We start from the raw sequence: 19767 nt of genomic DNA on the forward strand, positions 1-19767 counted from the left end.
GTACACTGTTCATGGGGGAACCCCCTGTTACGAACGGGATAATCACGGGGTACGAGTGCCTTTATAAAACTGCGGTTAAGTTTGGGTTATTGTTTTATTACCTTAAAGTGTGGCGGTACAACGCCAGTCACCAAAGTAGGTGCTGTGTATTTCTATGAACAATTGCCCCCCATGCTATATCAATAATATAGTACAGACACATAACCATATATACAATAGGTGTAATGGTGCTTTGCTACAATGTCATAAATTTTGAAACATTGTTTGTAAAGCTGATGTGAATTTAGTTCATTTCATAATCTTCCAACCAGAAAAGCTGAATACCTATATTTATATATTAGCATATGCATATATAATGTTATGTCTGATGTCAACAACAGTTGGGAAATCAAGGTCATTTATAATAAAGATCGGATAAACGATATCATTTTACAACTATTTCCTCCTCTTGCTGTTTTTTTTAAATAGATAAATTTAGTTATTAATAAACAAACCTTATTATGACATCACAGAAGAAACACCCGGCCAGCCCCCTGTCGTTGTTCGAATCCCAAACGGCCATTATCGCTCCCTCCTAGTGGAGAATCTGGTCCCAGACACCCCGTACGTTTATTCAGTCCGAGCACAAAATAAACATGGATTGAGTTTGCCGAGGGAAGCGAAGATGAAAATCGAACACGTCGGCTCGAGGCCCCCATCTGGTGAGGAATATATTATTTCTATGTTTTTTTGTAATTATAGGGGTTAACACATATTGTGTATTGTTGTTGCATTATATTGGAAATTTAGACATATTATTATATTATAATTGACACATGTTTATTATAAGCATAACCATAAGATAACGGAATAGGATATTATTCACGGCTGTATAACAACCGAAAGTTTGATTAGAACTTCATAATAAAACAAACTTGAGGGAGTTTGCTCCTTCTCCCACTCCTCCCACTAATCTCACTTTTTCTCCTCTTCCTCCCAGCCATCTTCTTGGATGAGGAAAATATGAATCTTCTCCAAGAGCAAATCAAACTGGAGAAGCTAAGACAAGAAGAAGAACAATTAAGAGTCGAACAGATGATGTCATCACAGCCACACGAGGGAGGAAAAGAACAACAACAACAAGTAAAATAGAAATATGTATATAAAAAATTTAAAATAATAACTAAAATACCAATAAAAAAAATAATAAATATAAATAAAATAAAACAGAGCTTAAAAATACTTATCATAAATAATTGAATCATTAAATATGATATCTATGTTAATAAATATGATATCTATGTTAGCAGCACACCACGCACTACGTGCATGAACCAATAAACGAAACAACAACGACAACAGCGACAAAAACTAAAGTTACGAGGTAATTAGCATTATGATGTCATATTCAATTGCTATTATCATGTTTTCTTATTATTTGTGATGTTTATTTATTCATAAAGTGTAGATAACTGGGGGAAACACTACCTACCCCACCACCCCATGATTGGTGCTTATATATAACAAATGCCTGTCATAGATACATCCACAAGGAAGGACAACAACAACCCGAGAAAATTGAGGAGGAATTTGAGGGAAGGTTGACGCAGGAAGAACTCGCGCAACTTGCCGCTGATAGTGATAGAATAGAGGTAATAATATGCATTGTGATGTCATAATATATATTTTGATGTCATAATAATAATAGATGATAAATAGATATATATATTTCCGACTAGATAAATAAAAAAGTTACTTTATGTTAAGTCTTCATATAACACTCACTCGTGTCTCGTCTAACATCTAAAACAATCCAATTCATATTACATCATAGTCACCATTATCCTAACATTATTACATCATAAACACCATTATTTTCACACAATCCATTTTAACAGTGTCAATCACCCTTGCAGGTAACGTTCGCGTGATATTTCAAGCATGTTTGTTATTGTAACTTTAAAATAAATATCTTTTTATTTTTGTTGGTTTTAAATATTCTAGATTTTGTGAATGCATGTTGTTTCAGTTCAATACAAACATGACTTATATAATATATTATAAATATATTACAAATGTATTCAATGTTATGTTTGTATTAAAACTTACAAGAAAATGGGTATTTTCCGCATTTAAAAGTTGACGGTTGCCATTCAAGGATTGTGGGAGTTTGTATATGTTTTCTATGTTGCAAAAATATCTTTAGTTTTCCATCAGATTGTTGTAGATTGTTAACAAAGTGACAAACTTGATTACATTACGTAAAAGTTAAGAAAAGATCGACCAATGCACTCATGTTACATCTATGATATCATCCATGGTTTTGTAATAATGACTTTCAATTCTCCATCACCAATATATATACATCCACCACGCACCCTAACAGTATGCGACACCGCAGGTACAAGTGATATCGTACAACACCACACGAGGGACCTCATCCTCCGGCTACTTATCGGAGACCATGGCACCTGACGTGGCAACCGTCAACTTCCCGGGGTCGCCACACCACCGGACAACGAGCCCACACGGATACGTCGACACAAACGTACAAACGGACGTTTCACAGAATACGACCGTTTATACCGACGTGGAGGAAGCCAAGGACGGGGACAATGATGTAAGTGTGATGTCATTGATGATGTCATTAGTGATGTCATTATTTATGGGGTAGTTGCAAATTACAGGCCCCACATACCCAACTATAGTTAGAATTGGAATTTTTTTAATTGCCTATTTATTAATTAAAACCTGGATTTTGATTGAAAATTAATTAAAAATCGTTTCTAGAATAAATAAATAGATAGATAGTAAATATACCAGTTCCGTACACCTAATGCTTACGATAATGCAACTAAATCTGCCTAATATTTCAATTAACAATTTTTTTAAAACCCAGATCCCAATTAATTACTGATTCAAAAGTTTCTAGAATATTGTGAACAGCATTATTACCTCACAGGTGACAACAATAACGAAGACGTATCGCACTATGACGACAGAAAGACGACTTGAAACACAAACTGGAATGCAGCCGGTTGTGATGTCACAGAAGAAACAATAGAACGATTGTTTACGGGAAATCCCCAACTGTAGAACTGCATTGTTTTGATTTATAGAGATTGTGACGTCATAATTGGTGTCTTGTTACAGTGAGGGTTCGCGAAGTTGTATATGACATCACAATGCGCTTATTACGTCAGCACTTATTATTACACAACTAACACAAGATATTATGACGTAACTAACAAATTATTGTTTAACAATGGTGTTTATATGACGTCACTAACGCCCTTTATGATTAACATTCTAGTATCTGCATGACGCTTTACGGTCGGTTATGACGTAATAATGCGATGGATTGTTTAATTGTTACAACACAATGTGGAAAGATTGCTGTATTTAAATAAAATAAACACGTAATAATACTGCTGGATTTTGGAATTGCAAAGTGTCTGTGACGTAATAATGAGGTTATTCGTAACAATAGGTTTCATTGTTGTGTATAAATATTCACACAAAAGTCTCCGTGACGTCATAACTTCGTGACGTCACACGTAGAATTCGACGCAACCGTTGTCAGCACACGACTTAGCAGCGCCACCGTCCGGTTGGTAATCTACAGAGTCAGGATCCGTTGTGTGGTGCCCGCTGTAGCAGTGACCTGGAAAGGGTAACGTTTACTTAAAAAACTTGGAATACGATAGCGAAGATTAAACTAATTAAAACAACGAAGAGAAGGGAATTGGCAGCAAAACGACAGTCGTTAAAACACGCTATGGGTAAAGGCATACCAAAGATCACCGGTTAAGACCGTGGCCACTATGACGCCAAAGCTCCATTAAAAGGAAGTTTACAAAACAAATTAACAAAAGATCGACAAATTGCATGTGTGTGCGTGCGTGTGCGTGCGTGCGTGTACGTGTGCGTGTGCGTGTGTACTGCATTTAAAACAATATCAAATTTTATTGCTTGATAACGATCTACATTAACCCATCACACCTGTCAGTATCGCGTTGGTCGATTCTTCATAGAAATCCATCTTTAGCAACCTGAACCCGGTGCTACAACAATGACACACGAAGTCTGCGCCTTCCTCATCTTGACCAACTTTGCTTACCATTAACTCGGGGTGGGGGAGGTGGCATCGACCTCTGTCGTCGGGGTTGTAGCTCTGTGGGGGTTTGACGTCATTAATGGATTGGTGACGTCATTAGTATGTGGGTGACGTCCTTATTACGGGATGGGATGTCATTAATACGTTGGAAAAATGTAAATTAAAAAAAATAATTATGTTTGTTTTTGAATACTCAGAGGTATAATAGGGGATTATGATGTCACCATATGGTTATGACGTAACAATGCTTACCTTATGACATCTAACGCAGTGTGACATCACTGGCTTAGCTACATTAGCGGGAAATAGCGTCGACAGCGCTTTGATTATTTTCGGGTCTTTCGAATCCAGCTTATGACGTAACAATCGTTTTATTTCTTTCGCGTTCGCGTTATCGAAGAAATGTTCGATTCTCGCCGCGTCGTTCGTTAATTCTTCAACCCTGGCTTCCGGTTCCGAACCAACCGAGCTATCTACGTCATCAGTACGCAGGTTCTCGAAGTTGGGTATTACCCTACTTTTAGGTTCCGGGGCCTGGACAGTTTGAAAAATGACGTCATCACGCTTCCGGGGGTTTTCCCGTGGGTGGGTGTGGGGGACGTCACGATGACGCACAGGGTAGAATCCCTGGAGGGGACTTTCCGGTTTCGAGTAATGACTTCCGGTCATATTGTTTTTGACGTAATCGGCAGTGACGTAATCAGGAGTTACATGTAACGGGGTGAACAGGTTGTTGATGACGTCAGATGGGTCGCTGCTGCCGCTATGATGACGTTGTGCAACAGGGGTGAACGCTGATTTCCTCGATGCGTCACTTCCGTGTGGGGAGGGAGGGTAGAGGGCGGGGACTTTTATGGGGGTAAGGGGGTTTCCCGTGAGGGGTTTCTTTAAAATCCCCCTTTTCGAGGGTTCGTGGTTAAGGTGTAAAGGATCATAGTAACTATCTTCGTGTGTGACGTAACTATCTTCGTGTGTGACGTAATATTCCTCTTTTGATGACGTAGGTGATGGCGTCATAGACGATGACGTCATTTCTCTTTTTTCCTTTGCGCGAATTCGCGAACTCATTGTTTTTCCGCTGTTACCGTCGTCGCTAGATGTCGTGGTGGAGTATCCGCTCTCTGTGACGTCATGAAACTTCACTTTCTTGTCTGTGACGTCATTATTATACTTTCTGCAATCTGATTGGCTAAACCGGTCAAGCATGAAACTATTCATCCTGTAAAATAAAACTATGACGTCATAATGGAATGCGTTACCTCACAACCGATGATTGACACGTGATAAAGATCAGCTTGTTGCGGTTTAAACAAACATGGTTTGTGTCGTCATAATAAACTTTCGAAAACTAATTAAAAACTTCCTAGATATAAAACGTCACAATGCACCTTGAAACGTAACAATGCAACTAGCTGCGTAACAATGACTGAGCAAATGCAGCTTCGTGCAGAAACGCGACTTGCTTCTTTTTCGCGTCAACCGCGATCCGAGGTAATCCGCGAATTAATTAAACGCTGCTACCATTGTCGCGTCATAGACGATAATTAAACATAAGAGAAGCCGCGATTCGCGGCATTAGCAATATTGTTTGTTGAAAATCTATATCTAATATATTAAAGCGGGGTAAGATGGGCAGCACAGATTGTCCCATATTTCCCGATCGTGTTTCTAACAATTAACAACGCCTTTTATAATTGTAAAGATATTTTATAATTCTGTAAATCCGGTTTGTTTGGTGTCAATAAATGGGAAGATAAATTGGAATAAAACCATGAACCATCTCCCCATAACCTGCTATATAGCTTTGTTTGCTACGTCATTATCACAAAACAAACAACAATCAACGATCGCGGTGTCGCGGTTGGTATGTGTGACGTCACAGAGGCCTCAGATGTGGATATTCGAGAATTTATCAAATGTTAATTTTCGCGATCAAAGAAAATTGTAAGATGTAATTATATCGCGATGCGTGAGAAAAGTTAACCACATACGTCATCAAAGTAAAACCACATACGTCATCAACCTTATTTTTCCAATGAAACGCAGCATATTATGTTCAAAAATGGAAATTTTGTTTAAAACAAACTGACATTTTTTAAAACTTGTTCAAGTTTTGGAAGTTTCTGTAAAATTAAACCCTCAGGTATCAACGCAGGGAAACCACCCATGTTCACTTTTAATCTTTTAATCCCCAACCCATTGTTTACAAAACACGTCATAGAGCGGTTTGTGACGACACACCGCTACAACCTCATTAATGTTATCTTTATGTTTCCCCAACCCTCTAATGAGTTGATATATTATGTCTATGTTAATCACCAACCTGAGAAATTCCTGCGTAGATTTTTTGGAACGTTTTTTGTGAAATTCGGGGAAAATTAACTAAAACTTTAAAATTAAAGAAAAATTATCGAGCCCATTACAATTTATAAAGAATCGTGAAAATAAAATGATTTAGAACATTATATTAATACGTTAAAATTTATTAAAATTCATGAAAAACGTTAGATTTTGTTAAATTTCTAAACTTTCGGATTTCGTTTAACTTTGCCCCCGGCCACGTCGAAATATAAGATTTCTATTTAATCCCCATGTTTGTTTATAGCGGGATAAAAAACAAACGACGAATTGCTCTCTTGTTTAACGCGGGAAAATGTTAATCCCATGTTACCATAGCAACCATCGTTGCCGCCAAATGACCGGGTTAATCATGATTATCAGTGAAGCGAATCATATTTAACATAAGCGGGTGTAGATGGCATACGACATACAATATTACAATTCGTATGGGTGAGGTCCTTGCCGGGGACCTGGGGTTAGGGTTGGCCCATTCCCCCAAAGTCACAAGCAGCAAATATTAAACAGTAACGAAAAACACTACAAACATTGCGTTCACATAGCCAACTATAGGAACGACACAATCTATTTATATGGGTGAGGTTCTAAACTCCCAAAATCCAATAACATACACGAAGAAACTCTATCTCAACCTTTAATGCCCTGAACAAATGATGTCATCGCCCGTGACGTCACAAATCATACGTCATCAAGTTATACGCCCCCAAACCAACTTTCGTCCAAGCCTCAAAACTTCAACTAAACCAAAACTTCTTGAAATCATCGATTTAACGAGCGTCCCTATTGTGACGTCACAGAGCCAACTGTTGGCGCATAATGAAACGCGTAGCGAGCAACGAGTGTGTATACAGTCGTGAATTTCAAACAAAAACCTCAATTATCCTCAAACAAACCCTCTTATGACGTCACAATGTAAATTATCAGATCATTGGGTCGATATTAGGGGAGGTCCCTTAATTAGGAACAAGTTGCTGGTTTCAACACAAACATAATATATATTTGTGTGCGTATATTATATATACGTATCCTTCTATACATTTAATACGTCATCGCTAAAGATGGTTTCAGAATTTGAAACGAAACGCCGAAGTTGAAAATCGTAGCGTACGTATATGGGCTGTCATGTTTGTATTGAAACTTCTGGAAACCAGGAATTTATTTACTTTAACTAAAACCACACTCCTTATTCTACAGTAGATATAATGTCCGTATCATATTAACTCAAGTAGATGCGGTATATACGTTGTTTAAATTAAAAATAACCAGAAACCCCATGTTTTACGCAACATACACAAATATTGCGAACATTCGTTGTTTTTATAAAATAAGAACAAACCGGATGTGAAAGACCAACGCGATGTGTTTGTTACGTCACAATCCCGTGTATGATTAACGAACAATTGTGTTTATGACGAAACAAGTAAAACTATTGTACGATGATAGATGACATTATGACGTAACAATAGAACAATCACTAAACGTTTGATGACAAACCAGTGAAAAATAAACGAAGTTTTCGAGTAATCGATGTTTGAACAAAGGTTGAGGTCTAACAAGCCCGGACCGGTTGGTGGTTTCAACTCTACATTGGTTTTGCTGAGTTTGACAGCTTATGAACCAACCCCAAGCCTTTGGGAATAAATATTAAACATAAAACACATAATTTTAAGAATGTTGCCGCAATATTAAAATATTACAAGTTTGGACGAGACAACAAAATAGTTTAACAAGTTTAACAATTTTTTGCGGCCTGAACAATAATACAAGCATATATTCATAAAGCTAATCTTTGTCTGCGCAAAAAACAAAACAACATAAATGTAAATCGAATGTGGCGACGACGTATTTACTTAATAATAAACATATCTTAAACTTCAAACTTTGCAACGCTTTTTAAACTTGTACGACGTTATACAACAACTCGAGTTCGGGGGCAAACTTTAATAGTCAGCCGTGTTGCGAATCCCGACGAGTATTTTCACTTCCTAACCAACTTTCCATCGCTTTCAGCAGCTTAATCTACTCATACTTTATTACATATTTGATACTTCTCAACTTTTTATGGCGGACACCAATCTGAAACAACAACTGCCCGCACAAGTCCTTATTCGCATTATTTAACAACGATTAATTAGTTACCGATCGTTAAAAAGTTAATTATCTTCAATTAGTTTGTATAAAGGTTACTGCATGATAAGTTAATAAAGTTCTGGCGATTTTCCGAAGTTACATTTCACGCAACTTTTGCATGCGATAAAAAGATTTAACTTTCACAATAACATCCAAAAGGGTTTGTGAACCACTGTAGAAGGCGACCCAACTAAACTAAATGGTGACCCAGGGGTTGAGAAGATTTCAATAAATATTTTTCAACAACTGTTTAAAACTTATTCTAAATTTACTAAAATAACTTTCTGTAAAAATTAAATCTCTTTAACTCAGGGGACGCGGATTTAACAAGTTAAAAATTAACTATCCGAATACAATAGCGAAGATCAAACAATTTATAACAACGAATTCAAGGAAATTAGCAGCAAAACGACAGTCGTAAAACACGCTATGAGTAAAAACTTCTTGACGAAAAATGTCAAATAAAAATGTGGCCGCTAAATCCAACATACAATAAACTCACAGTGAGTTGTAGTTGATTAAAACAAGTTAATTAAACCCAAACCAAATACTATCAACTAAACACACAGCATAACTGACTGCTTGAAACTAAATCTACGCAAATCCAGTGTAAGCGACTCACAGGTGAAACTTCGAAGTTGAGAAATTAACCTCACCCAGCAAGATTACCACTCGCGCACATAATCACTATCATCAACCACCAATAAGTTCGCGCTCGCGTCGCGTTACTATGTGACGTCACAGTGCAAATCGTGTTCGCAAACAAACAGATTTAAATAACAGAATGTGCTGTCTATGACTAAATATAGCAGGGTGGGGTAAGATTCCATGCTCCAATCTATTTTATTGTCTCATTTGGAAGTAAACAACGAATACTTAAAAAATTATAAAACCGTATCCCCACGACTCTAAAACAGCGTTGTTAATTGATAAAAACACAATTAGGAAATATTGGATATTATGCGCTAACGGTATCCATCTTACCCCAGCCGTACTATAACACAAGTCCCTGCTTATGACGAAACAATGTAACTTTTTAGGATTTTTAATTGTTCGCTCGTACAAATAATTATCAATTACAATCCAATTATGACATCACAATAAACTATAGATGACAAAACAAATTATTTTTATCGCGATTTATTTTTAAAAATTTCCACTTTGAGGATGGGATTGAAATACTTTAGATCGGATTAGAGCAAGGAGCAATTATTCTCAATATGAGGTTTCCATGGAAACGGAGATCATCCGATTTTAATGAACATGTTTACGCAATATAGAAATCCTATACATACAACTTCCGCCAGAAATCGCTGAACTGTTAGCACAGTAGGGTGGGGAAGATGGGACACCTTTTCATTCTGTTTTCTGTCCCATTTAATATTAAACAAAAAACATTCAAAGAAATATAAAACAGTATCCTCACGACTTCCATAGACCGTTGTTAATTGTTTAAAACACGATCGGGATATTTGGATATTATGTGCCAAAGATGTCCCATCTTCTCTCACCCTACTATATTTACATTTAATTGAAATAAGCGAGGTCGCTACACCTAGCAGACAAACAACTCATATTCAAACTTTCACTAAACTTAATTATCCTCACATTGTACCACACGCCAACATTTAAATTCAAACTTTATTTTTGTTCGAATTTCTAGTGTTTGCTTTGCCGCTAAGTGGCACTCGAGAGGCTTTCTATTTTAAGTTTCAAAATGGCGGAAATTGAAATTCTAGAATTAATTGTTTACTCACAGTGGTTGGTTGTTTCGTCATAATGAGGTTTATTGCATCTCGTTCCTAATTGGTTGACCTGGTTCTGGAATAAACAAACATAACCCATTGTTACGCAACAATAAAACATTGATGACGCATAATGCTTACCCTTATGACATCACAGTTGACAATGGAATACATGCGGTGTTACGTCACAATGCTAAAAATAGCCTCAAACAATTGAAGCAGCCTTGATTAATATTTTAATTGTTTCCATGAAAGGATTGTAACGTCATAATTAACGGATAATACTTGAATGTGAGAAAATCTTTTCAAGAATCGCCGCGTCACGTTTGGTTATGACATCATAATATATTGTGACGTCATGTCAACATCCAGCTATAACTTTACTGGTGCTATGACTTCATCAAATCGTTTGTGACGTCATGAGCTACCACGTTGTAGCTTAACGGCGCCAACTAGCGGTTGGAAAGTACAGGAACCCTTCTCGACAGGCGGCGCTATTTATATTAACTATGCTGGGTCATCAACAGGCGTAACTTTAGGGGTGGCTGGGTTGTCATTTCACCCAGACTTTTAAACATGGGTGACATCATATGCAAGCCCAGTACTAAACTTAAACAACCTTTACCCCGTTGCTACGATGTTTTACGAAGTGACTCCTCAAATTATAACGAAAGTAATTCTAATTGGTGAAGAATATTTTGTGATTTAAATGAAAAGTTTTAATTTATTCAAAGATAATGACGTCACAAAGTTAATGATGGTCACTAGGTGGTGACGAACGCATCTTCTCCAACATGATGATACCGGCGAATAAAACGAACCCGGAAAACATCCCACGGGAAAACGTCTGTGATGGAATATGGAAGAACATAATTTCAACTAATTGTAATATATATATCTGTTTTTATGATAAAAATATCATTTTGCTGCTAATTCCCTTCTCTTCGTTTTTATTAAATTTGATGTTTGCTATCGTATTCGAAAAGATAAAAAAGTTATGCCGTGGTATTTTATGTTTTGATTCACGAACATAGCGACCAAGATGTTCTTAAAAATATTTCCTCCCACGAAGTTGTTCTTGTAAATACAATTCCCATATTTAACCCCCACCCCACTCACCTTGGTAATTCGTGTGAATCGATCTGGAATCTTATATTGCCAAACCTCATTCCTCAACCATGGATCCTTCAATCCTTTCTCAGCCAACCGACGTTGGACATCTTCAAGTTGGGTGCCTTCCACTTTCCACTGGCTGGAATATTATACAACGATCACTGTTAGAAATCATCTCTAAACGACTCATCTGGTGTAAAAAATGTGGTGTGTTTCCGACGTTTTATTCGCTGGTGAAGTCTTGTCGAATGGCAGACGAAACATGGGAGATTCAACACGTTTTTATACAGATGAGCCGTTAAAAGATTATTTACATTATCCTTGGTAGCGATCATCATTATTTATGATAATATAGTAATAACAATTCCTAAACAAAAACTAGGATTTAAACTATTTGGATGCCATCATATTTTGCAGTTTCTTTTGTAAAACACATATACCATATATTATTCTACATAGATATATTTAAAAGCAATTAACAAGTAAAATAATTAAGACTTACGACCAATGGGGCTTATATTTCTTCGGTATATCTTCCCATTGAACGACCATCTTAACTGTCTGCAACAATATATTATAAAAAGTTACGAATATTATATAATGTCTATGTTATGATTGTGGCAATAGAAAACATATAACATGGCTGTGCGGAATCAAGTTTTCATGGAAAGTTTGTCAGTTTATCAAATTATTAATTTTAAAACAAGAAATGTTATAGTTCGAGAACTTTCACAAGCAACATAGAAATCATATATATATAACATGGCAGTGGGCCGTTTTGAAAAAATAACAGATTTTTATGAAAGGCTTTTCACATAGAAATCATAGAATTTCCATTTGCGTTAACTCCAACAGTTCGTTAACCCAAACATAGAAATCATATTTTGATGATCTCGGCCACGCATGATCGATCCTCATCCACGAGGATGCGAGCGTAAGTTCCTCCGCTCTTCCCTTTCACGATCCTCCCGGGATTGATGCAAATATGTCCTGCAACATCTTTGATGAAGTGCTGGAGGTTGGAGGGGAGAAGCACGAGATCAACATCCGGGGGGATCCTCCCGTGATCCTCGGAAGATAGAAGATCAAGATTAACAGATTTATCGGGAGGATAGAGAGGATAGAAACTCCCCTGGTTCAATATATGGGACACCAAGCGACCGATTCTGTCGGATTTTTTTGTTGCAGAACGAGAGATCTCTGTTGCCACCAAGTGGAAGAGGATGTCCGTTGACGAGACGCCGATTTTAATTTTGTCGTTAACGATGATTGTTGCCGGGTTACTAACGAAGTGAACTTTCGTTGACCCCGGGATGTTGTATGGGGGTTGGGGGTAAACTGGGTGGTGGAATAAATCGCGTTGTGACGGAACAAATACGACCTCTGTGATGTCACTGATGGTGTTTATGATGTGCGACGTCCAAAATTTCGCTGAGTCAGCGTAAGTTTTGCCAGAAGTTGCTTTCTCCACTAGAGGGCCGATAAATATAGTGAGCGATGGTTGCATCTTCGTCACAACATCCAGGAAGTCCAGGAGTGGTTTGTGATCATCAGAGTCGGATGTAGTAAAGGGTCCGGATGCGACCATGATCGTGAAATGATCTTCTTTGCTCCCATCTCCCACCCGCATCCTCCCGACCCTCCTTGGAAGATTAAATATCTTGGAAACGTGGAACTTCCTCCCATCTATATTGACCCCCCGCATCGCGACTAACTTTCCCGGGAACAACGAGAACTCAGTCAACCCCTCGACCCCAACCACACCTACCCTCCCACTTGACACCCCTCTATCTCCCTCTAGTGCGACGGAATGCGGGGTTAACTTTGCCCCATCCTCAGACCGCACCCTCCCCATTATAACAACGGGGGTTTGGGAGTTCCCCCCGCACGGAGCGTAACTTTCAATCTCTTTATTCTCCTCCATGATCAAACTTCCCCCGATCTCAATATGGTCATTGTTGACATCACATGACTCCTGCATCCTCTGGAACATATATTTACCCTTCTTCCTCCCCTCCCATGTCACTTTCACCCGGCCCCGCCCCCCCCGCCACACCCCTTCACCCGGGGATTCCCCTGAACAAAAACAATCGACAACTTCCCCAGAATTTGTCCGCGAAGAATAAATTTGCGACGGTTTAACTTTCTCCTCCAACAAACTGTCATTGTTATTTAATGAATCGTTCTTTATGACATCACAATACTCCATTTTAATCTCCTGTTTTACGGGGGTTTCAAGCTTCACTGATTTCCGAGTTTTCGCTCGAACATTTGTAATTTCTCGTTCCAACAATGTCAGTTGATGTATTGTGACGTCACAGTGGTTGTTCCGACTCTGGAACGCGATCCATTCGTTTGTCAAACTCTCGGCGTCCATTCCAAACAAAGTTGAAAGAAACAAAAACTTTTCAAGAATTTCATCATCGTTTATCTCGACGTCAAATTCCAAAAAACTTTCCTTTATTTCGTCAATTGTTGCAGCCATTATGACGTCACTATCACTAAGCTGTGGAATACAATTGGTGAATTTTAGAATAATTTACAAAAACTAACAAACTTTCAAACAACAAAATTAACGGAAAATACAACAAAAATAGCTTGTAATGAAAACGCTCAGATTTGTCACTAAATATATCTTTCATCACGTCAGAAGCAACATAATTATAGAATTTAAATTGACAAAAAATGCATAACTTGAATTATTTCGTCACAAACATAGCGCGAAAACTTTTCACGCATGAATAAACACAAAGTTCACCTTCGTTAAAACAGATACGACCACGGTTGGAATTTAATTTCACACAAATTTAAATGGTTTTGGTTAAAAAATAAAAGTTTGAATAAATTTACAAAAATATTTTTTTTAAAGAATTTTAATCATTTATGTTGTTTTGAAAATTAATTTAGACATTAAAATGATGTTTCTATGTTCGGGAAGTCCCTGGTGCTTTGAGGGCCAGAATTCGGGGAATTACCGATAATTCCAACTTCCTATTAAATAAAGCAGTTACTGTGACGTAACAAAAGAATATACTGTGCATTGTTACATCATGGTTGACGTTAAAGTTGTTGAAGAACGCTATATCGCGAAATTCGACCATGGGTTCGATTTCGGGGGAAAAGTCGACGACACTATTGTTTGGAAATCGCAAACTAGACCGGTTACTACGAACTTGATACGGGAGTTGTCAGATAAAGACTTGTATGAGGGAATGAGGCGCGGTGGGGTGGCCGTTGCGCTTTGCTACGCTGTGTTTCGCGCGCGTAAAGACGTTCATACGTTCGGGTTCAAACTTGAGAAAGACGGGGTCTCGTTTTCGTTGAAGATTGGCTCTGATGACGTCACAAGGTTCAAGGAGGAGTGGGAGAAATGGAGGGAGGAGGTGGAGAGGGAGATGAGGAGGATTCCTGGGAGGACGGGGGAAGAGTTTCAACAATATAGATATTTGTATCTGGAAGCACTGGAAGTCGTGTAAGTTGTTTTAATATTTCATTTATGTTTGGAATTGTTGATTGAAAGCAAGCGTCGTAAAAAGGGGAAAATAATTCCATTCAAAATAAATTTAGAAGGTGTTGTTTTGGTGTTAATGGTCCTTCTTGCTAAAAATTTAGGCATTTGCTTTGTCATCTTGAAGAATGTTTCATTTACAATACAGTGAGACATCTGTTAAGAGTCTTGCCAAAAGTTTTTCTTGTTGTTCTTTAATTTCATTTCTTTCCAGAAAAACAACGAAACCTCGAAAAAAAAGGAAAAAAGGTAAATTGAATAATAAGTTCAACGAAAAGTTTACTACAAAATATATTTCTAATAAAATGACATCGTCGGTCTTTTGTTTAAATACAATCAATCCATGAGTTACAGAATCGAGTGTTACGATATATGGGAGGAACAAAGTCCAACAAATTGTGCAATATATTACTAGAACCGAGGATTATGACATCATAATTATTTATTCCAGAAAAAGAGATCGCTACGTTTAGTGCTGATGAAATATTCACGAGTCATGATGACACGGATGTTATCGCAAGCGGGGGTTTTGGATTGGTTCGTGTGTGTAAGAGCGCCACCATGGGGATGGTTGCGGTGAAATGCATCAAGATAACGGGGAAGGAACCGGATATTGAAGAGTTAAAGTTGAGGTCGGTAACTTTATGAGGCGAGGGGGGGTTGTTGGCAGTGGGTGTTCTGTTTCAAACACCTCGTGCCTGCTTACGAGTTACCATGTATGTTACTTTGTGGGTGATTTTATATATGGCTGACAATTTGGACAACCCATGAGTGACAAAAACATCACAACAGATGACATCACAATATATGACATCACAATAGATGACATCACAATGGATGACATCACAATATATGACATAACAATACTTACCCAGGTTAAAGTTTGAAGCGAAGATGCAAGCGTTCGCTGATCACGTGAATATCGTCAAGTTCCATGGAATCACCAAGTGGCACAACTCATTTGGTATCGTCATGGAGCTCATGGATCACGGGAGTTTGCATCATCTCATTTACAATCATGACGTGAGGCCCTTAAAGTGGAGTTTACGTCTTCGCATAATGAGAGACATCAGCGCTGGGTTGGAATACATCCATGGTATGAAGATGACACATGGAGATATCAAACCACTCAACATTTTAATGGGGGATGGACTTGTTTGTAAGATTGGTGACTTTGGTGCCGCAGTCATGTGTTCGTGTTCCACTTCTGCTACATTATCGCACACCAAGGAAATCAAAACAAAAAACCCGAATAAGTCTCGACCCCAATACACACAAGAGTATCTTGCACCCGAGTATTTTGCAACGCTCATGAAGAGGCAGCGATTCCCCCCGCAAGATATTTATTCATTTGCGATCATTATTTACGAGCTTATAACAAGATCCCGTCCGTTTGAAGATTCGCGGAACAAAAGTGAGTTTCGACGGAAAATTAGGGACGACTTCCGTCCGGATGTTGGAGCAATACAAGAGATCGTGGAAGATGATCTTCCTGCATCCGATGTGCTCCTCATCACGAAGATGCGGGAGATCATGATGAAGTGTTGGGATGGTGATCCCGTGAAGAGGATGGTGGCATCGGAAGTCAGGAAGATCTGCGATGAACTGATGTTGGATCAATATCTTGATGATGATTATTTGGATCTTCTGAGCAAGCAGTTGATCCGGCCCCCCGCATCCATACCTAAAGCGAGGTTGAGTAGATTCGCATTCCCGTTTTATAAAGCTACGGACCCTGAACCTCGTAAACAGCCCCCTAAAAGGCCCCACACACCCAAAACAAAACCTAACCCCAAACCCCCTGTAGACACCATTTACACAACCCCTAACCCACAAACCCCTAAAGCTGAACCCCTTAAAGACCCCAAGCCTGATAGGACTTACCCAAAAAACCCTGCAGACCCCGCCCCTAACCCCCGAACCCCTCCCAAAGACAGTGGGTTCGAAACTTCAGCGAAAACGAAATCGGTTGAAATTGAGATTGGGGAGAATTTGGAAGATGTTTTGAAGTCGTTAACTATTGAAGGTGGGTGTGTGATGTCATAATGGTGGGAGTGATGTCATAATGTATGCATGGGAGTGATGTCATAATGTATGTGTGTGTGTGATGTCATCATGTGTGATGTCACCAATTCCACCACAGAGGATGCGGAGGGTTATTGGAGAATGAAAGATTACGATCGTGCTCTCCCTGCTCTCATGAAGTTGGAGGGTCATTCATCCTCCGAGTGTGTGCGGGGAGTCGTGAAGATGAAAATCTCGCAAACCTTGCATCAACTACAACGAAGGGAGGAGGGTGATCGGTATCTTGCGGATGGGATTAACATGGTGTCCTCTGCTCCGAGGGATCGGGAGAAAGCCAACTTGATCGGGGAGCAACTTACGGAGGTTGCGGGGAGGTACAGGGATGCGGGAAGTATGGCGCGTGCATCGATTATTTATGGTCAAGCTGCGAGGTTCTTTATCGAGATTCCTGAAGCTATAAGCGCAATGCAGGGGATCCTTAAGTGCATCAAGAATATAAGGTGAGTATTGGTGATTATTTATTCTTATGATGGCATAATTGAATGAATGTAACTTATTTATCCTCGCATGGCGGGGCAACCACAGTCGTTAAAACACGGGTGTTCTGTTTCATACACCACGTATGTAACTTTGTGGGTGATTGTTTTTATATGATTGTGATGTTATATATCATGGTTGTGATGTCATAATGAATTACAGAAAAGGCATCAAAGGCAACAAACATTCAACAAAATCTACGACGCAATCGAAAACATTAATCGATGACATCATGAGGTTAACGACGAGGTTGGACCGAGGATATGCGGAACCTTATTCCCGTGTGTTGTACGAAGCGGGGTGTTTCTATCATAATATCATGGAATATAAAGCGGCTGCGAAGTGTAATCGGGAAGCTCGGGATGCGATGCGCGATGCGTTTGGTGCGGATGCGAGCCGATACAGTATATATGGTATATGCGTTCATAACTTGGGGGGGAACGTTGAGAACATGGGGGATTTAGAGGAAGCTGAGCGTTGTTTTGTGGAGGCTATCCGTTGCGATGAGTTGGCGGAGGATTGGGACACACCAGAAGAAAAAGTTGAAAGTATTGACTTCACGAGGAAATGTCTGGAAAAGTTGCGGAACAGATTGCGTTTACGAAATAAGCGTTGACGTTAAAACTACGGGACAATTTTAGTGGCGCCATGAACAATAGTTTACGTTTATTTACTTAAATAAATCTTTTTGAGAATTATGCGATCACTTGCTTCGTAGAAATAATTGATGTAACTTGTTGTCCTCGCATGCAGAGCCATAGAAATACCGAGTAGTCCAACCCATTGTTACGTAAAACACAAATTGAACGGCAATTTGGGTCCAAAATAACACAGTAGGTATAGGGAAAATGTATGTTTTTCGGTAAATTACAGAAAAACTTGGGCCTAAAAACAAATTTAAAGGTTGAAAAGTGTAAAAAACATGTGTTATTTGTTTTCTGTGTCAAAAAAAGTCAAAAATTAGAATTAGAAGCGGTTGATTTGCGACATTTTAGTCATTTAATGCGGCTAAATTTATACATTTTTTCTAAAAAATGTTTGGTAAGGTAAATAGAAGCTGTTTTACACCTTCCCACAATAGGAAAACACAAACAAAACTTAACACGTTCGTTTAAACCCTTTGTCAAAGTCACCACTTTTGCTCTATTTTGGACACACATAGACGGCAGTTGGACTACTCGGTGTTTATACGACTCTGCTCGCATGGCGGGGCAACCACAGTCGTTATAACATTGCAAACTCTGGCCTAAACTTTGTTTATTGAGATTTATTGTGTAATAACATAGAAATATTATACATTATAAGGTATTAACTTGTTTTTATTTGTGGCGACTTTTAGCGAATAAATGTTTTTGCTTCAATTTTCACTGATTAATAAAATCTTTATATTGTTTATTTGTTCATTTTAACTTAGTAACATTCACATGCACGTATACACTTACATAGACATATAATGTAAATATTGTTGAAGATTATCTTTAAAGATTAAACGTTAACGCCCACACTGTTTATGTTAAAGTAGTTACGCTCATTATTATACAAGGACACGCAGGTTGCAGATTTTATATTGGCACAAACATATATTATATATGCTTACACATATATATATCACATCATATATATGTATATACTCATAACCCCAACATATATATTAAACACATGTATAAGCATATGTAGGATGGGGAAGATGTGACACCTTGTACACATAATATCCAAATATCCTGATCCTGTTTTAAACCATTAACAGCGGTCTATGGGAGTTATTAGGATACAGTTTTATAATTCATTGAATGTTCCTTGTTTACTGCCAAATGGGACGAGAAAATAGAATAAAAAGGTGTCCCATCTTCCCCCACCCTAATATACATACCTTTATACAAACACAAACACAGTTGTAGGTAAAGCCATTGTAAGTTTTCTGGTGCATAGATAAGTTGGCCCCACCAGTGACATGTATATACGGGATATTCTAACACTACTATGAGCCTGTGCTAAAGTATGCGGATATAACTCAAACACATTCATCATATTATAATCTAAATATATAAACAACCCCAACGCCCACGTTTATAAACACATAACTATCATACGATGGTTTTGAACCTTGGGCAATATTTTTAGTATGTTTGAAATATATTTTATAAGTATCAATTTAAGCCTGTAATTAATAACACGTGACTTACATAATCACCGTTTGCGCGCACGCTGATATACGAACACACACGTGCGCGCGCGCGTGCATAAAATTACCGTCA

General features: G+C 38.3%; 3 protein-coding genes and 2 long non-coding RNA genes across 5 annotated transcripts in view; 1 reads left to right on the top strand and 4 right to left on the bottom strand.

Moving 5' to 3' along the window:
* The window catches only part of LOC113475281, a 1070-nt gene extending 438 nt beyond the window's left edge, over positions 1–632 (bottom strand). Inside the window, exon 1 of the long non-coding RNA XR_003397032.1 lies at positions 495–632. This is a non-coding gene — a long non-coding RNA (uncharacterized LOC113475281). The remainder of the gene's footprint in view (positions 1–494) is intronic.
* Positions 633–3328: 2696 nt separating this feature from the next.
* Positions 3329–10566, bottom strand: LOC100183384. Its single transcript, XM_026839268.1, has 5 exons — positions 10471–10566; positions 10342–10405; positions 4349–5315; positions 3982–4153; positions 3329–3643 (listed from the first exon to the last, which is right to left on the bottom strand). Exons 3-5 carry the CDS (start codon positions 5312–5314, stop codon positions 3531–3533), a joined length of 1251 nt encoding a protein of 416 aa, XP_026695069.1. The 5' UTR covers position 5315; positions 10342–10405; positions 10471–10566; the 3' UTR covers positions 3329–3530.
* A 459-nt stretch (positions 10567–11025) lies between these two features.
* LOC100182528 (DNA polymerase alpha subunit B-like) lies at positions 11026–13944 on the bottom strand. The gene is made up of 3 exons (XM_018816340.2): positions 11945–13944; positions 11449–11581; positions 11026–11176 (listed from the first exon to the last, which is right to left on the bottom strand). The coding sequence occupies exon 1, from the start codon at positions 13925–13927 to the stop codon at positions 12320–12322; it is 1608 nt and encodes a 535-aa protein (XP_018671885.1). The 5' UTR covers positions 13928–13944; the 3' UTR covers positions 11026–11176; positions 11449–11581; positions 11945–12319.
* Positions 13846–19767, top strand: part of LOC100180183 — a 6588-nt gene continuing 666 nt past the window's right edge. The window contains exons 1-6 of the mRNA XM_018816339.2: positions 13846–14914; positions 15165–15199; positions 15402–15582; positions 15826–16976; positions 17094–17475; positions 17675–17812. Coding sequence (XP_018671884.1) covers positions 14493–14914; positions 15165–15199; positions 15402–15582; positions 15826–16976; positions 17094–17475; positions 17675–17812 — 2309 coding nt within the window. The 5' untranslated portion in view covers positions 13846–14492. The remainder of the gene's footprint in view (positions 14915–15164; positions 15200–15401; positions 15583–15825; positions 16977–17093; positions 17476–17674; positions 17813–19767) is intronic.
* LOC113475279 overlaps positions 16519–19767 on the bottom strand; it is a 7829-nt gene continuing 4580 nt past the window's right edge. The window contains exon 3 of the long non-coding RNA XR_003397030.1: positions 16519–16634. This is a non-coding gene — a long non-coding RNA (uncharacterized LOC113475279). The remainder of the gene's footprint in view (positions 16635–19767) is intronic.

The sequence above is a fragment of the Ciona intestinalis genome, unplaced genomic scaffold, assembly GCF_000224145.3.
Source record: "Ciona intestinalis unplaced genomic scaffold, KH HT000180.1, whole genome shotgun sequence".
NCBI classification, from domain to species: Eukaryota; Metazoa; Chordata; class Ascidiacea; order Phlebobranchia; family Cionidae; genus Ciona; species Ciona intestinalis.

What these genes read in the sequence shown, in the direction of transcription:
- LOC100183384 (XM_026839268.1), bottom strand. Translation starts at nt 5,314, where the DNA reads ATGAATAGTTTCATGCTTGACCGGTTTAGCCAATCAGATTGCAGAAAG. An exon ending in ACTGCGTTAGATGTCATAAG is followed by an intron (nt 4,154 to 4,348) that starts GTAAGCATTGTT and finishes AAACCCCCACAG; the next exon opens with AGCTACAACCCCGACGACAG. An exon ending in GACCAACGCGATACTGACAG is followed by an intron (nt 3,644 to 3,981) that starts GTGTGATGGGTT and finishes TACCCTTTCCAG; the next exon opens with GTCACTGCTACAGCGGGCAC.
- LOC100182528 (XM_018816340.2), bottom strand. Translation starts at nt 13,927, where the DNA reads ATGGCTGCAACAATTGACGAAATAAAGGAAAGTTTTTTGGAATTTGAC.